Source organism: Scatophagus argus, chromosome 11 (genome assembly GCF_020382885.2).
Source record: "Scatophagus argus isolate fScaArg1 chromosome 11, fScaArg1.pri, whole genome shotgun sequence".
Taxonomy (NCBI): domain Eukaryota; kingdom Metazoa; phylum Chordata; class Actinopteri; family Scatophagidae; genus Scatophagus; species Scatophagus argus.
In genome coordinates this window covers 21,139,673-21,149,863 of record NC_058503.1, presented here as the reverse complement: position 1 = coordinate 21,149,863, position 10,191 = coordinate 21,139,673, and the positions used below count along the sequence as shown (strand labels likewise).

General features: G+C 42.8%; 3 protein-coding genes across 3 annotated transcripts; 1 reads left to right on the top strand and 2 right to left on the bottom strand.

Annotated features, from left to right (window-relative positions):
* Positions 1 to 184: 184 nt before the first annotated feature.
* On the top strand, positions 185 to 2,937 carry zgc:136439 (uncharacterized protein LOC678627 homolog). The gene is made up of 8 exons (XM_046403342.1): positions 185 to 658; positions 865 to 954; positions 1,190 to 1,269; positions 1,383 to 1,498; positions 1,610 to 1,707; positions 2,209 to 2,277; positions 2,379 to 2,437; positions 2,634 to 2,937. Exons 1-8 carry the CDS (start codon positions 467 to 469, stop codon positions 2,752 to 2,754), a joined length of 825 nt encoding a protein of 274 aa, XP_046259298.1. The 5' UTR covers positions 185 to 466; the 3' UTR covers positions 2,755 to 2,937.
* On the bottom strand, positions 2,767 to 5,526 carry asnsd1 (asparagine synthetase domain containing 1). The gene is made up of 3 exons (XM_046403338.1): positions 4,123 to 5,526; positions 3,653 to 3,834; positions 2,767 to 3,191 (listed from the first exon to the last, which is right to left on the bottom strand). Exons 1-3 carry the CDS (start codon positions 5,524 to 5,526, stop codon positions 2,945 to 2,947), a joined length of 1,833 nt encoding a protein of 610 aa, XP_046259294.1. The 3' UTR covers positions 2,767 to 2,944.
* LOC124066693 (ASNSD1 upstream open reading frame protein-like) lies at positions 5,445 to 6,524 on the bottom strand. The gene is made up of 4 exons (XM_046403343.1): positions 6,323 to 6,524; positions 6,080 to 6,133; positions 5,811 to 5,886; positions 5,445 to 5,586 (listed from the first exon to the last, which is right to left on the bottom strand). The coding sequence occupies exons 1-4, from the start codon at positions 6,380 to 6,382 to the stop codon at positions 5,546 to 5,548; spliced, it is 231 nt and encodes a 76-aa protein (XP_046259299.1). The 5' UTR covers positions 6,383 to 6,524; the 3' UTR covers positions 5,445 to 5,545.
* Between the last annotated feature and the right edge of the window lie 3,667 nt (positions 6,525 to 10,191).

The following is a 10,191-nucleotide window of genomic DNA, read 5'->3' as shown; positions in this document are numbered from 1 at the left end:
GAAGCGTGGGATATCCCCAGTGTGGGACTAATAAAGATCTTATTTTGTTCTTGTTTTTTTCTTTACTCTTTTAAAAAATGCAACCGAATGCGTAGTTTTTTTCCCCCAAAGATGCCAACGGTACAACCGAACTCTGCCTCTGATTGGCTTAGGCGAAGAAAACGGGTACTAGCCAATCAGAGGCAGAGCAATACAACGTCAAGTCCAGATGAACTCATGACGTCGCCGTCCTGTTTAAAAAAATGGCGTCGCATAGGTAGACTTTTCTGACCAAAGAAACTCTACGAAGGGCTGTGTTTCCGACCCTTGGCTTGGTGGCTAATCTCGCGAGATGAGATGAATGGACCAGAACGTTAGATTCTAACTTCACATTCGCCTCACCAGGTCTGTAAACGATACATTGCGAGATAACCCTCAAGCTGACAGAGCCAGTAAGTACGCGGCGTTTCTCCGGTTCAGAAATCAAATGAAGGCTGTGATTCTCGCCGCCGGGTACGGAACCAGGCTTCAGAGGGATGTGGCGGCCGACAGCAGCGGCACGTTCGCTCACCTGCTCGGCGTTGCCAAGCCGCTGCTTCCGGTAGGACGGTGTGCCTTGATATCCCACTGGGTCCACTCTTTGACCGCCTCTGGCTGCGTGGACTGCATTTACGTTGTCGTAAGTAAGCAGTGGGGGAAAAGTCACCACATTTACCTTATAGTTTATAGTTTCTTTGCATACCAAGACTTAACCTACAAAAATAACTACACATCAGTAGCATTTAAAGCAGCTGAAATCATTTACATGTTAATTCATCGATAATAACAGAATACGTTTTGCACATATGAACTGCGAATGGCTGACCCGGCCGCTCTCCTGTGCAGACTAACGCTGTGTACCAGGCTGCGTTTGAGGAGTGGGCGTCACGCTTCACTAATGTCAAGATCCTCAGCGATCAGACGACAAGCAATGAGGTAAATGCAGTTTTTACGCAGTGATCGTTGTCACCATTTACCTGCCATGTGTCGGCCCTCAGAAAGAAAGACTTCCTCTGGCTCAGTAACCTGGATTCAAGTCCCACAGAGAAATCAGATTTCTTCTCCCATGTTTGACAAGAGATTTGGGCTTCCTTTAGCTCAGAGGGGGACACGTTTTATGCCAGCATTTTCCTTCAAGTGATCAAACGTGCTCACTTCCTTCCTCCTCCAGGGGCGTCTTGGTGCTGTGGCCTGCCTGCAACTTGCAGTAAAGCACTTCAAGATAGAAGACGACGTGTTGGTGATCGGCGGGTGAGTTTCCCGAGTTGACATCATCAATAGTACAAAGAAGAGTTGCTGTTACAGCTGTGGACTTGAGGCCGGTTTCTGCCAAACTGAGACAACTTCCTTGCCATCCCAAACAGCGACACCCTCTTTAAAGAAGATTTTAGCCTCAGTAAAATAAAAGAGAGTTTTTCTGACCTCCAAGCAAAGTGCGGGGACAGCTGCCTGGTGCTGTCATACCAATGCAGGGACGAGGGTGAGTTTTTCAAGCAGCCATACCGATGAATTGGGTTTGAAGTCTAACCTCACTGTCCGAAATGGCTTGACGTCATCCTTACAGTTTGTTCTGTATTATGTGTCTGCACAGAAACTCAAAAATACGGGATACTGGAAGTAGACAGTGAACTTCGCGTGCTCTGTATGAGGGAGAAACCTCCTCCTTCTGAGACGAAGTCGAGGAGAGCCGTAAGTTCACCACTCAAACACAGAAGATAGTCTGACAGTAGCATCCAGTAATGCCTGTCCACAGGAACACAACTGTGATGCATTCACTGAAGTGTGTTCAGTGATGCACTCACAACCGTCTGAATCAGCTCTGAATGTTGGCCCTACTGAATGGTGTTGCGTTCACTTGCTGTTATACTAGATAGATACGTTATTGATCCACAGGGAAATTCAGTGCTGAACCGACTTGGCCTGAAAATACTTCATATATCGGAGCATGACTTACCATCAGTTATCACTGTAATACACGGAGACATTTTTTAAACTATTCTGAATACTTAAATCCAATTTCATGTGGGGATTATGTCTCAGGATGAGATCTGACATCATGACAGGCTTCCTGTTCAACGTGACGTATCAATCACTGGTATTTGTACGAGGTCCAACGTGTACAGTGAGTGTTTGTACTGACACAGCATATCTCATGATCGGCAGCCAGTTAATACTTTCACTTTTTGTCAGTGTCCGTGTTTCTATGTGTTGTCGAAGAAGAGCCTTCCTCTGCTGGACACCTTCATCGAGGAAAAGAAGGTACATTTAATAATCCATAATCACCTGATTTGGATTAAGAACAAATTATGTGTGTGTGGGGGGGTTGTTTCACTATTGTGCACAACTTCTTATTTCCATAGGAGGCTTCTATTGATGAAAAAGATGCTCCAGGGAATTTTGTGTCTTGGCTCATTCCAAGGTAATTCCTGCTGGACCCCAAAGGCAGCAGTTTTATCCAAATTATTCTGTAATCCTGTATGGTGACAGCAGCCAGCTGATGTTCTTCCTCTTTGACTTGGATTCATTTAGGTGTCTCTTATAACACTTTTCATACAAGTAATGATGTGGATATTCAGTCAAAACACTTTTTAAGTCCATTTTTGTTTTTCTTTCAGGATGCCGGTTTACATTCATGAGATTTCTGGGCGTTTTGATGTTGGAAACCTTCCTTCCTATGTTGAATGTGACCTCTACTTCAGAGAAAAACTTCAAGATGTTGAGTCTTACATGGTGTAGAAGAAACAGAAATGGATAAAAACACAACATTTATTGTGCCATGTTAAAAAAGTGTCCAAGGCAAAAATAACTTCATGAATCTGTAACATGAAATCAAGAACTTAAACTGTAAGCATTAAGTATCAATTGTATGTCATTTTGTAATGAAAATTTTCTATTAAAATGATTTATATATTTAGCAGCGATCCGTCTACCCAGTGAAGAGTCTTGTGCATTTGTCCGAAGCCTTTTCACGTTTGTCCTCCATCTTCGCGATGCGGGAGCCAAACTGCATGGCTCTCTTGGGCAGGACAGCTGATTGGCCGAGGCCCAGCTGCCTCGCCGTCAGCCTCAGGAGGAGTTTCTCCCCGACACCTCGAGGAAGTGACAGATCTGCCTTCTCCCACACGGGCAGAGAATTCAAGTAGCTCACCACGTCCTCGTCCAAGTAGGGAAATCTGCAGGCGCGTCAGTTACAGTGGAGGTGAATGGACTTTCGCGGCATTGAACTTTTTGATTTAAAAGCATCTCTTTCCATGAACACTGAACATCCCACAGAACATAAAGACCTGAAGCAAAGTGTGGCCAGACACGGCGAGGGTGTGCACCAAATAAATACTGCCTACCCGAACTGGATAGAAAGTAAGGAAGTATAGGATGTAATCACAATATCTGAGAGCTAGAGAGACTAGACTAGATGGAAAAAGCACAATTTGACGTTATTACGAATGTTTTAGGAGGAAAATGATCAACATGTTTCCTCACAGACAAGTGAAAAACACTTAATGTAAACTTTTCATTGAAATAAAACTCCACATGGCACCTTTAATGACGACGTAAAAGCTTGTGGATATTTCTAGACATTGCATGAGGCTTGGGCAGCATGTGATGGGTACCTGAAACAGATAACCACGCTTACCTGGCCTCTTTCCCGTGGTCTCCTATCACTCTGTCGTCTCTGCCCAAGTTCCTGGAAGAGATCCGTCCCAGCTCCATGGCCAGTTCCTGGATCAGTCCTTCGTGTCCAGACGTCGTAAATCGCACTCTGTGTCTGGAGTAACCTGCTAGCTGCTCATCTGCTCCAATCCCCGTCAAAATTACCTGCAGTCATCAAGCAACGACAAACAAGAGTGGGTCAATGTGGTTGTCGAGGACTATGAAATATCTCTTAATTCAGTTCAGCAGAGGTTCTGCAAACCACCATCTACTGCTCAGTGGAGATCAGTGGAGTGTAAGATTTAACTTTTTGAGTTATACACTTGCTAATCTAAAAGTCTGGATTAATATATAGAAAATTGTGATGTCTCTACTGTCAATTCTACTGTTGTTCCTCAGCACTCGTGACTCAGAACTCCGAAGAAGCTCAGAAGTGTGATGTTCGTACTTCACCTTTGCTGATGAAGTGAATGGCCTCTGGTCGCTGTCCTCCATGATGAACCCTGTCCCTCTCGCAGCAAACCACACAGCGCATCCAATGCTGTCATCAAGCACCGTCTCCAGAGGGTAAACCAAATGACAAATGCGCTCCTCACGCATTTTCTGCAGCTCCTCCTGCGTAACGTTGATTTCTACAAAATTCCATTTTCTTTCAGGATTCAAGTCTTGTAATTCTTTGAGACCGGCTTTGCCAGTAATTCTGTCCGGGACGTCAAACGGGCCGGGTGTCGGGGTATCAGCTCCATGAGTCTTCAGATCTGTGGGTTTATTTTTGTGTTTTCTTGGTTTCTTTGTAGACTCTTTCTGCTTCTTTGGCTCCTGTAGTTTAAACGCTACATTGAGAAGGTCTATTGGTTGATGAGCAGGTATGTGACGGTCAGCTAAAGCAGCCAGGATCATTGAATCAACGCCTCCTGAAAAAAGTATAGCAACACTAGCCTGGTCATTAGTAGGAGGGGGATTGTCTTGTGTCCTGTAAGGCAGGGACTGAGCCCGACGCCTTACTGCCTCACTGAGAACATGGATGAGGCGCTTCACCTCGTTGTTTTTCTCTTTGCTTGCAAGCAGCTGCTCCAGATTCTTAATACATGACTTTGAAAGAATTTCCTTCTCATGTAATGACTTTGGGATGGATGTATTAAGAGGGCACACAGGTGAGGCGAGTTTGAGGCCTGACTGGTTCATCACAGCAGTGCAGCCACTGGGGACAGATTCCAATATAGTTTCACTGCAGCTTGAGAAAAGATTATTTCCTCCATGAGCCCAAGGATGAACCTCAAATGTCACAGAGCTGGCTTCTGTAACTGCCTTCAGGTCAATCCTGTACACGCCAACTGCTGGGACTTCCTGCCAAGCTGACAAATCAGGTCCAGAAGTGTGGGCTGCCACAGAAGTCAGGGTCAAGGCATTGACCTCAGCATCAAACTTCCACAACAAACTCCGCCTGCCAAAGAAGTCTCTGCCAAACCAGAGGTAACCTTCGGCTTTCTGGTAGTAAATAAATGCCCACGGTCCCTGTATGGAGGACAGAACGGACAGAATCTCTGAAGGGCTGCTGCACGACGACAGCCGCTGGGAGAAAACAGCAGTGTCATTTTCCTCTGGCATCACTGGGAGACCTCCAAAAATCTCCCCATTCCACACCAGCACATTTCCAGGGTTGTCTTGAACAGGCTGAGGGGTAAGAAGACCTCTCATGTGAAGAACGTGGGCAGAGAACAAACACTGATAGCCAGGACCTCTAACCGTGAGATCCTGACTCAGGTTGGGCCCTCGTTTCTTCAAATGTTCATGAACAGTTTTGTCCCACTCAAAGTGAGACGGTGAAGGACTCAGCAGACAAAAGATGCCGCACATTGTTGTGGTACAGTCGGTTTTACATATCCTGGAGTTCCTTTTTCATGTTATCCAGTTCACCTGGAGACAGAAAATATCACACGATACGATACATTCACTACATGATGCCATGTGATTGAATTTTGTTTGTACCTTTAATTAACAAGAACCAGCTATTTCATCTATTTAAATTACACTTGTTTACCTTGTCAACTAGTGTGTGTAAAACAACCAATGAGCAAAGCATCTCCCTGAGCCACGTAATGCAGAATATAAGCTAAAAGTAGTAACAAGATAAATCTTACATTTGCATGAACCAAGTGTCTGAACTCTGTCTGCCAGGAAGAATATGTTACTGTTCCTCTGCTGGATGTAGACTTTCTGGGGGGGGATACAAAATAAAAAATGTGTATTAAATACATACGAAAATGCACGTTCCTGAGAAGACAGTAAAAATAACACATAAGAACGCTGGTTTCTTTGAGAATACAAGATTGTCTGATAAATTTCTTCAGAGCAACATTTTAAAAGAAATTTCAGACAGACTTGAGTGTTTCAGTGTTTCTTTACTCACCCTGTTTTTCTTCAGATTTGAGAGCTCGTCCACGACAACCTTCTGCTCCTTTATCTGAAAGTTTACAAAGTGAATCATTTTACGGACCTAATGAATGGTTGAGACCCTAAGAGACAAGCCGTTGGCGTTAAAAACAGGACGTGTATTGAAACATAAACGAATATTTATGTTTAGCCAGCGTTCAAAATTGCTACGTGTCGCAGCTAAAACTTGTGGTGTAGCAACATGTTGAACTGACGCTACCTTTCTGTTCAGTTCCTCCTTGACTGCAGATTGTCCTTCAAAATTATCACTCGAAGACATTTTGGGTCAAAATAAACGTAGAAGAGTAATGATAAGACTTTTATATTCATGTAGGTGAGGCTAGCTAATCTCAGTGTACACACATGTCCAGCAGCTTTAAAAGCGTTTCCGGGTGCGGAGGTCTGAACAGTTTGAACTTTACTGCCACCTAGAGGTGGGAGGTTGATACACACATTGTTTTTGTTCAGTTAGAGATTGTAGCCATGAAACTAACTGAAACGCCAAATGAGCTGACTGTAACCACTTTACAGCAAATTACAGTTTAATTGGTATTAAATGTGTGATCGAATCCATTATTAAAATGGAAGAAAATCTTCAGTTGACATGTGTAGGAGGTGTGTTTAACGGTGGTGGGGGAAGTATTCAGATCATTCAGGTTCGGTAAAAATACTAATAATATACTAATATATATATATATACATATATATATATATATATATATATATGCTATACTAATATATACTAATAAATAATACCACACTAGACAAAGTACTCCACTGCAAGTTAAAGTCCTGCATACAAACCCTTACTTAAGTAAAAGTATTCAAGTGTTATTGTTCCTGTTTGTGTTTTATTATTTTCTAAGATATTTTTTGGATGTTACTGCTGCATTAATCTGTATGGTGCATTTTACTGCTGTAGAAGTTTAAGCGTGTGCTAATTAGAGAAGCTTAATCCAACAGCAGAGATCACTGATGACATCAGAGTCATTTAAAAACTCTTTAATGCCCTGTGACGCATATGCTAAAACAACACTGCACTGTATCACTGTACTTTTTCATATAAGTATATCATAAACTTTTATACTTGGGTTCTGCACTGCAGACTTTTGGTCATAAGTTTAAGTATTGGACCATTTAAAATCTTGCCCTGGCGATGGCACCAGAGCTTATCAAAGCCAGTAAGAGTCATCTCCAAGTGACCATGAATCTCTGTACCAAAAAGTCGTTGCAGTCACATGCAGTACAACTACTTTAAAGGAATAGCTTTCCTGACCTGAGATCCACTGACCTGTCAGTGGTCAACAACCGAACAGCAAAGAGGATGACACAAATGTTGATGTTACTCCATCAGTCGGTCAAGCACCTTTTCAAAGTTGCACTTGTGACAGACAAACACACCTGTCTGAGGTCTCACGTTGGTTGGCTGCCCACTGAGCTCCAGTGTTGTATTGATCTGAAGCAGCTGTCAGATGTTTACCGTTTCATTCCCTGGAAACAAGGCCTGTCATTTTGGGAAAGGTGGCCAGACGGTGACCTTTGATGTTTATCATTCTCTGGTGGAGCTGCCAGGCACACATGGGCAGCAGGAGATTTCCTCAGAAACAATAAGACCACAGCACCGCTATGTTCCAAAAATGGGTAAAACTAACAATTATAATCATTGTTAATGGTATCCTTTGTGGTCACTGAGATGGTTTGTATTGGTTGCTAGATTCTGGTGAGCCAAACCTCAGTTATTTCAGCCAAAAAGGCATGATAAAGATGAACCAAGGGAGCTGTACTATAATACCATTTAGCTCCACTGCAACAAGATCCAGGAGCTCAGCACAATAAGAAACAGAAGCCCTGCATGAAAAAGAGATGAATAATCTGATCCAGCCACACGCACACCGTCCTTCAGGTGAGATTTCACATCCTCCCTCCATCTCGATCCCTTCTTTAGCTGTGGCTTATGAGTGTCATGGCCACGGTAGGCAAGTCATTCTCATATTTTTATCCTGGAAGTACAAATTTAGCCGACGTAAACACAGCTTGTTGTTCCACAGCAGGGCTGGAAAAGGATGCCGTTGGGGACAGACATACCTGCAGGTCACATGACCGCAAAATGACACAGCAGCTGTCTGACCACTGATGACAGGTACCTGCCTGAGCCTGGCTGATACACCGGCCCACTAATAGTGTGGCTGGTAATCTGTTTGTACCCGCTCAATGTGTGCAGACTTTGAAAAGGCTAAAAGCTCTCTGTGATCCTTGAATAGGTCACAAAGGGAAAGAAGCATCTATTGTCATCACACGGCTCAAAATATGCGCTTATGTTCATTGTTAGTGTCAGTATTGCTCCATCATGCAATGAGATGGCACAGTGTGGACCTGCATGTTGCTCTGCACAGAAACAAGTATTTTTTAAACATGCACACGTCTAAAAATAACCAGATTTAGCAGCAGTACACACGTGTTCACATGTATTTACAGTACTAAAATATAGTGATTACAGCTCATGACTTCACTACGCAGGAGCTGAAAGCTGAATGAGAAAAGACCTCAAAGCAATATTTTTTGGGGCAAATAAGCTTAAATGCTCTCTCAGCAAGAGACAGATGAGGAAATTGGTGCAACCAGCAGCTAGCTTAGCTTAGCATCAAGAATGGACCAAGCTAGGCCAGCTCTGTCCAGACGTAACAAAATCCCCCGACCTGAACCTATGAAGCTCTCCAATTAATACTTTACAGCTTTATGCATTTATGGGAGATTATTCAGCAGATTATTTCTTGGCCTGGTGCAGCAACTTCCTGCAGTCTCCGCTTTGTGCCTGGCAACCTTATGGTGATGATGTTTTAAAAAACCTTGTGTCGTTTTTACATTTTGTTCTCTGTGAGGACAAAAGAAACAAGAACTGGCACGTTAATTAATTAGCCTAAGTGGGGCTGGTAGGTGGATTTTGTTACCTTTGGAGAGAGCCAGCTGCTGTATCCACTTGTTTCCAGTCTTTGAGCTAAGCTAAGCTAAGCTAAACGTCTCTTCAGGCCCCCTGAAATTCTGCTGTTTGATTAGCGTTGGTGGTGACTCAACCTTCCATAAATGTTATGCAAAAAGTACAATTCTGTATTAAGAATAACCCACTCATGTTGTTCCTTATATGTGAGTGTGACATTGTTCATCTTAGTTTATAGTAGTCTAAATATTAATTATTTATTAACACTGCTTCTACCTCTGGCAATTATATTCCCAAGAGGAAGAGGAAGAAGAGATACTTTGATTTGACTTTTTAAAACACTTTAAAGTGGTTAAGATATTATAAACAATACATCAGAAATATGAACCATTAGCTGTAAAGCCATTTGGAATTTTTCATTTGAATGCATGAAAAATATTTCCACATAGAATGAAACCAGTGTGGATTTGTTCTAAATCAAACTGATATTTCACAGCATGTTACAGCTGAGCTGGATCTAACAATCAGATCAAAGCCTCTTATCTGTCATATCTGAGACGAGACGCAGCACATTAACCCACTTGAATGCATGTCTCATATTGTTCACACATCACACAGCCACAAAAAATGAAAAGCCAGCACAGATAACAGCTGATGACAACCTTTTATAGTCCGCTGGGCATCCAAGTTCGGTTAAAAGAAAAGGATAAGCCATGTGCTCTCTGTGCCAGTGTTTACTACTTCTTCTGGATGTGTTCCCTCATTTATGCAGCCTGTAATTAGAGCTGTGATTCTCCTCTGTTGACATAGGTGGACAAATGCAAGTCATCCAAATCTGTGATTTGTACACAGTTTTTCTTTGTTCACTGCCAGGCTCTATTGCAACAGGCTGCTTGGTAAACAGCTTCACCAGGTCAAGGCAACACCGGCAGCCTCTCCGCTGCCAAAATGTCCCAAACGCTCAGCTTTAATTTGTGTAGTGTGACATCAAATTGCAGTGGCAGGTTCAGTTAATGTTTAACTTTCAAAGCAATCTCTTTGCTCTTGTGTCGTTTGCTCATTTTTACCACTTAAGTACTTCCCGGATGCATTTAAAAAGAAAGCACAACATGTAATTAAACAATAAAGACATTATTGGTATTTGGCAAAGGTGC